At 65.7% G+C, this 7,367-nt stretch overlaps 1 protein-coding gene across 1 annotated transcript in view; it reads left to right on the top strand.

Annotated features, from left to right (window-relative positions):
• Positions 1-229: 229 nt before the first annotated feature.
• TP73 (tumor protein p73) overlaps positions 230-7,367 on the top strand; it is a 17,368-nt gene continuing 10,230 nt past the window's right edge. The window contains exon 1 of the mRNA XM_011370817.1: positions 230-460. Coding sequence (XP_011369119.1) covers positions 245-460 — 216 coding nt within the window. The 5' untranslated portion in view covers positions 230-244. The remainder of the gene's footprint in view (positions 461-7,367) is intronic.

The following is a 7,367-nucleotide window of genomic DNA, read 5'->3' as shown; positions in this document are numbered from 1 at the left end:
GGGAGGCTGATGCAGGGGGAGGGTGAGGTGAATGTGTCAGTTTATCCCCGCACAAGTAGTGACCTGTCAGGGTGGGGGGGGACCAAGGAAATATTTGGGATGACGGAGCCGCTGGCCCTTTAAGGCTCCTGTAACAGGACACCTCCCTACCGGGCCGGGCCTGGCCTCCACGCTCAGGCTGACTGTGTGTCTCCCCCTCCCTCTGACTTCCCGCCAGTCCCAGTTCAATTTGCTGAGCAGCACCATGGACCAGATGAGCAGCCGGGCGGCCCCGGCCAGCCCCTACACCCCGGAGCACGCGGCCAGCGTGCCCACTCACTCCCCGTACGCACAGCCCAGCTCCACCTTCGACACCATGTCCCCCGCGCCCGTCATCCCCTCCAACACCGACTACCCCGGCCCCCACCACTTCGACGTCACCTTCCAGCAATCCAGCACAGCCAAGTCGGCCACCTGGACGGTGAGTCGTGCCCCGCTCCCAGCGGGCGTCTGCGGGGCACGGGGGAGGGCCGAGCGTGCCCTGCTGTCCGGCGGGCGCAAGCCGCCCCGTCGGGAGGGGCGTGGGGCAGGAGGCGGGTCTCGGGGCCGGGCAGTCTGGGCGTGCCCACCCTTCGGACGTGTGGCCAGCGTCGGCCAGCCTCCTGCAGGGCCCTAGAAGGGACGGACGTGGTTCCCCAGTGAGGTCGCGGGGCTGTCCGGCTGGCATCTGCTGTTCCGGGGGCTCTGGCTTGACCCCGGCCCTGGGTGCGCAGAGGTGGGTGGCTCTGCCGCCTTCCGCCATCTGAGGCTGGGTGAGCAGCATCTGCCTCCGCCAGGCGGCGGGGGTTCTCGGCGTGGGCTCGGCCCGCACGCGTGGTGTCTGCGGTGCCGCCTCGAGCACGGGCAAGAGACAGGGAGCGGGGGGAGAACCACGGCCCTGCAGACCCCAGGCCTGGCCCCCCGCGGGACCGTGCCAACCTGGATGACAGCCCGTGTCCCCGCGGCCCCAGGGCTGGGCCCTGCGCTAAGCACTCTGCATCCATGTGGATGCTTCAAACTGCCCGGCTCCCCACAGCATGCCCACCCAGAATCCGTTACCGTCCCATTGTGCAGCCAAGGAGACTGAGCCACGGGAGGGCAAGCAGCTTGCTCAGAGCTGTGCAGATGGTAAGCTGGGTGCTGGCATGGGGAGCAGGGGGCTGGGCTCCGGCTCTGCACTCCTCGGCCCAGGGCTGCACTGTCCGCATTGCACAAGGGAGAGGAAGGAGCTGCCAGCCGTGCCCACCGGCAGGGTAAAGGCCGCAGGGTGCCGAGACCCCCAGGCAAGCTCAGGCTCGCCTCCGAGGGGTGGGCTCGCAAGCGTTGGTGGCAAAGGCAGCCCAAGGCCCTCTGGGCCCCCTGCCCACCCCCGGAGCGGGGAGTAAGCCCTGGCCTGGCACCCACCCCGTGGACACCTGGCTGTCCCACCACCGGGCAGTGCCACCTCCTCCCAGGAGTGCCAGCTCCACGCTCAGCCCCACCTGGGACAGGACCCTGGAGCAGAGAAGTCCCCGTGAGAGTGGCCAGCAGGTGACCCCAAGGCTCTGCTTTAAGAGCCGGTCCGGTCCTCAGTCTGCGGCCAGCCAGACTGTGGTTTCTCACACTCCTGGAGCCGCAGTGGCCTGCCAGGCATGCACGGGCCCGTCTGCGGTCTGGGCTCCCGGCCACAGTTCCCCGCGGCTGTTCCTGGTCCTCACTTGGGCTGCGGGCTCCCCCAGGTGCTGACCCATCGCCGAGTTAAGGCTCAGCCCCACTCCACGGTCTCCGCTGGCCGAGAGGGGCAGGGACCGCCGCAGCCTTGTCAGAGCCCTTTTTCCTCATTGTAAATTGTCACCCCGACGCTCCTTGTCACGGTGGTGACCAGGCTGCGAGGGGCCCCAGACTCAGCACGTCGGAGCCGGCGACTTGTCTCTACCATTATTTCCTTGGCGGGCGGAGGCGGCGATGGGGTGCCAGGTAGCTGGGTTCCCCTGGAGGAGGGTTCTCTTGATTCTCTATTGCCTGTGAGGTCCTGGTCCCCACGCCCCAGCTTTGAGGTCTGGCTGGGTGACAAGAACCAGGTCAGAGGGCCCCCGAGGCATCCCCACACTTGCACACCTCCACCGATGGGCGGTTCACTACTAGTCCGTGTTCAGACTTGTTCCCCAGCCCTTTCTCTCTTCAGTAAGGGGAAGGGCCCTGGTCCTTCCTGCCCCAAGTGCTGTCATCGGCGCCTGAGTTGCTGGTCCCCCAGGTGTCCTGGAAGGCACTGTGGGGGTCCTGGCTCTCTCCTTTCTGCTACTTGAGGGTGCTGGTGTGGTCTCTGCAATGGAGGGCCTCGGGGGTCTGAGCTGGTCCTGGGGGGGCAGCAGCTGCCTCTCTGCTGGGTGCACCCCCTGTCTGGGGGCCTCAGCCATACCCCCAGTTGCCACCACCAGGTGGGCGGACACAGGGCTTGGTCACAGCTGTCCTGGCCCTCAGTGGCTCCACGGGGTGGTCTGTCCCGGCCAGCCACCTCAGGGGGCAGGTGAAGGCTCACCCGCGCCCACCGGCTCTGCCTCCGAGCTCCGGCCCCATACCCCCACGCCAGACCTCCGTCCCTGTCTGGACGCCTCAAGGCCCTCTGCCCTCAGGGCTGGGCAGAGGGGCAGGGAGCGGCCGCGGGCACCCGCAGCGCCCCTCCCAGCCCGTACCTTCGCAGGACAAACATCGATAATGAGGTTTTGGCACCTCACTCTCTGCATGCAGGCCCCCCACAGGCTCCTTTCCTCGCTCAGGGCGGGCTGGGCGGCTCACGTGCAGGACGGCCCCCCGCCGCCCACCTGCTCACAGCTCTGGGGTCTGACTGCGCGGGCGCTGCCTGGACTTGCCGCTCAGGCCACATGGTCTGCAGCCCCCCGCCACACCAGTCGGCTGGTAACTGATAGATAATTCATATTTTTCTCAAGTACAATTCCAAATTGACTGCTGCCTTCACACCTCTTCCTGCATAGGAAAAACACCCCGTGCCACCGCGGCTATTGATGGGGTCTCTGGTCGCTGGCTGGCCCAGGCCTCAGCTGGGCGGTCCACCTGCCCTGGCCAGCTTCCCTCAGATGTCACATCTCACACCTTGGGCACCGGGGGTCTGGAGCCCCCAGCTCAGAGGCACGCACGTGCGTGTACACGTGCAGACACAGCACACGCATGTGAACAGAGGCACACACACACATGCACACGCACCCGTGCAGGCCTCCCTCGCCCCCACAGATGGCCAGAGGAGGCGGGTCTCAGGTCTCCTCAAGGAGGCTGCAGAGCAGGGAGCGGGGCGTTGGGGGGAGGCGGGGTTTGGCCGGCGGGGATGCTGCGTGGAGCGGCGCAGCGGGCTGGCCCCTTGCAGGGTTCACCTGGGCTTCGGGGAGAGGCAGACACCACGAGTGACCACGGCTGCGAGCGAGGCTCGGCACCCTGGGACGCTGACTTTTCTTAGACAGGTGGATGATGGAGCCAGGTGCCTTTGTCCCTGTCCCACACCTTCCCGGGACGCTGTGGGGGTCTGAGAAGGGGCGGGGCCCGGCCTCAACCTGGTGGCCACTCCTATCCTGGGGCGCCCGATGGGTTGGCAGTGATGGGGCCGGCCGGCGACAGGAGGCCGGAGGAGTGGAGAGTCAGAGCAGCTCAGAGACGGGCACCTGGACGCTGTCCAGCCCAGCTCAGCCTCCCCCTGCTCCAGGCTGGGCCCCGCCAGGGCAGGGGTGTGTGCTCGCCCCTCAGGAGGCTTGGGGAAGGGGCGCTGAGGTCAGGCAGGAAGGCTTGGAGTCCTGACCCAGCCTCGGAGGGACTCAGTGGCCCTGGCAACAGCCTGCGGGGCCAGCAGCCTGGGGTGTGACAGTGGATTGTGCACGGATGATGACATAGCTAGTCCCTGGGGCTGCCTCCAGACAGCCCCTGAGTGACCTCCGGCTGCCCCCAGACCTGGCGGGCATATCTGTGTGTCTCCGCCCTAGGGGCCAGCGCCACCTTCTGCCCCCGGAAGGGACATGTGTGGAAGGCAGCAATGGGGGGCGGGCGGGGCCCAGAGCTGCGCGAGCTTCTGGGGTGGAAGGCGGCTGAGTCAACACTAATGGATTCAAGAGAAAACTTTCCAGCCCCTCGGAGGTTTGCAGGCAGGAAAATAACAGCGGAGGTGTCCCAACACGACCATGGTATCAGTTGCGTTATCCTAAAAGTTTATGGAATGCATAAGTGGAATTAATGCCTTTTACTGGCACCAGAGCAATTATGCGCATTTAAAGCCGAGGGAAGCATCCTGACAGTGTTTATTGTGACAGGCGGGTTTTTAAGAGGAAATAACACTCAGGGGGAAATTGTCCAGTTGCTCGCACCTTGCAAAGCTCCGCGGGGCGGGACCGGCCGCCTGCAGGCCGGCACTGGCTCAGGTCCGTGCCTCAGCGCCCCGGGCTTGTGGCCTGAGCTGGGGGTCACCTCTTCTCTCTCCACCTTCTCCAGCAGCTGGGGAGCCCCTGGGCCTGGAGGTTAGAGAAGTTGGTCTTGGAGCCCTTGGACCGCAGGGGCCCAGGCCTGAATCCCAGGTGGGTGGCCCCCGCCTCACACCTCCTGGTTCTTTCAGGGTACAGAGGGAGAGGGCCCCGTGGACCCTGGATGTCTGATCAGCAGCACAGCCCCCACGTCACAAGCCCCACCCTAAGCTCCTGGGGTACCCGTCGTAGGCTCTTGTGTTCGCCCCACTTTACGGATGAGGAAACCGAGGCTCATAGGGGGCAGGTCTCTGCTCAAGGTCACCTGTTAACAAGGGGCGGGGCCAAGACCTGGCTCGGCGGCCACAGGACGCACGAGGGACGAACCCTGCTCCCCTCGGGCACTTACACGGCTCGGTGGGAGCCTTGGTGCCACTACCTGGAATTAGAGGCTGAAAAACGACCCCCACCTGTCCGGAGCAGGTCCCCAAGGTCACTAGACACTGTGGGCCCCTCTCCTGCTGGCTGGGGGTGGAGTTCACTCAGTGAAGAGGGGGCGATCTGCTTCTGGGTCGGAGGGGGTCTTCAGCGGTGGTTCTGAATGGTGCGCAAGGGGGCCACCTGTAGCTTCTGCGGTAGGAAGGTCAGAGGCAGGAGGGCCCCGTCCCCAGGGCACCCCGCTGGAGCCAACGTGAGCTGCCACCCTGAGCCCCTGCCACAGCCGGGGCCACAGCCTGGCCTCCGTCCTTCATCTCCCGCAGCCGCCAGCCACTGGTCCAGCTCCGGCCCCAAGACCGTCCTGGGAGCTGCAGAGGCAGAGGGTGGCCCCGCGGTGCCAGCCCTAACCAATCCCATGGCAGCGTCTAGGACGGCGTGCCGGGGTCCGGCTCCCAGGACTGTCCTGCGAGGCAAAGGTGCTGCTGATGCCAGCGCCCTGCCTAGGCGGACTGACTCTCACAGTCATTCGGCCAACAAGGCCAGGCCGGCTTGGAGGACAAAGCAAGACAGGGCTGAGGGCAGCGGGGACCCCTTCCTCCCGCAGGCAAGGGCCCCACCCTGTGGTGGGCAGAGCCGGGCTGGTGGCTGGCCACCCACTTCATTCCCGTGCTGGGCACCTCTGTGGCCTGGCCCACAGCCCTGCTCACTGGGTCCTCGCCAGGCCACCTGCCTCCTCTGGCGGGCAAGGTCAGAGCCAAGCTCACGGGCAGAGTAATCTGTGCTTTGACTGGCTGAGGCTGAGGGTGGTGCATCAGACATGGCCGTTGTTTGTGTGCCCGGTGTGGGAGGGTGGCTGCCAGCGGGAGATCAGAGGCTTCCTGAAAGCCCAGTCCTGTCCCCAAGGACCAGAACACGCCCCGCTCACCCTCAGGGTCCGGGGGAGGCCCAGCGATGTGCCCGGCGTGCAGAACAAGGAGGCCCGGACCCCACTGCCCCACGCAGCCTCCAGCGTCCCAACCCCCACTCCCCCGGCCTGGCCCCTGGCGTGCTGACCGTCAGCGTGCTAGGCCCTCACTCTGCACTGCAGACATGGTGCCCACCGCCTCTCTCCTGGGTCAGGTCAGCACACACCTGCTGCCCATGGCCACCCAGACCTCCATCCAGGACTGAGCCGTGGACATGCTCTCTGCCAGCCTGCAGCCACACGCGAGATGAGTCGGCCCGAGGCCCATGGTCTGGGGACACGGCACTTCCAGGCCATAAGGTTCCTGGCGGCTCCTGCTCACCAGTTTAGGACCTGGCTGGAGGGCATCTTGGGCGGGCTGTTCGTCTCCCAAGGGTTGCCCCTTCAGCCCCAAGCTCACCTCTCCACAGTGGGCAGCTTCTTGTCCATAGCCTCTGGGGACTCCCCCGGGCAGTGGTCAGGGGCACTTGGCACCTGCAAAGTGTGTTCCGCCTCCTGCTCACCCTCGTCTGGGCTCCTGGTAAGGGGACTCCTGGCCACAGCCTATGTGGGCTGTCAGCAGATGCACCTGTCCCCTGCCCCGGCCAGAAGCTCCTGAAGAACCACGGCAGCCTCTCTGAGCCAGCACGTGTGCCAGGCCAGCCGCTGGCCCTGTTGGCAGCCAGGCGCGCCCTGCAGCCTCCGGCCGCTATGCCCGTGGCCAGCTTGGGGTGTTGCCCGTGGGTTTCCTTGTGCATGGACCCTTGCTGCCCTGAGTGTGGGTGCTCTGAAGCAGGCTGGATGATGGCCACAGGGGCCCCACCTCCTCTCCGAGCTGGTGGCTTCACTGTGGTCCTGCCCAGGCCTCCCTGACAGCTGTCAGAGCCCACCTGCTCCCAGCAGCTCTCTGAGCAAAAACGCAAGAGCACGGCGGTGAGGCTGTGCAGGGAAGGGCAAGAGGCCCCGTGAGGGGCCGGCGCAGTGTCCTGTGGCTGCTGTCACCTCGGGAGGCCCCTCCTCTCCTGGGGAGACTGGTACCAGGGCTGGTGACCTGGGCTCCCTGTGAGTCTCAGAGCCCGCCCTGTGAATCCACAGAGCCCCTTGCCAAGGGTCCTGGGCAGCAGCTAGGGTGAGGGTCTGTGGCGTAGGGGGTTCCTCAATGGGGTCTTAACCCAAGAGGAGAGGAATGTGGCTCTGAACACACACGCGCACACGCACACACGCACACACACAGGCTCGCATGCACAGAAAGCAGGTAAAAGTGGGCTCTAAAGAATCACGTGGAAAGAAAGAGCCCCCACTGCAGCCCATGGCCCAGAATCTGTTGTAACAGATTCACCCACGCTGGTTAACGGTATTTGCGGTTTGCAAGATGCTACACGTCCCTGGAAAATGACAGACAAGTTATTATCACCTCTCCACTCCCCTCCTGCCCAAACCTGCCCGTGCCGGCACCCGGCTGCTGGGGAGTGGGCCCAAGGAAATTAACAGCCTCTGTGCTGAGCCTGCCACCCGCCACCTTCTTGCCCACC

This window comes from Pteropus vampyrus, unplaced genomic scaffold (genome assembly GCF_000151845.1).
Source record: "Pteropus vampyrus isolate Shadow unplaced genomic scaffold, Pvam_2.0 Scaffold176, whole genome shotgun sequence".
In the NCBI taxonomy this organism is placed as follows: domain Eukaryota; kingdom Metazoa; phylum Chordata; class Mammalia; order Chiroptera; family Pteropodidae; genus Pteropus; species Pteropus vampyrus.
Note: the sequence above shows the minus strand (reverse complement) of the source record. Positions and strands in the feature narration are given on the sequence as shown.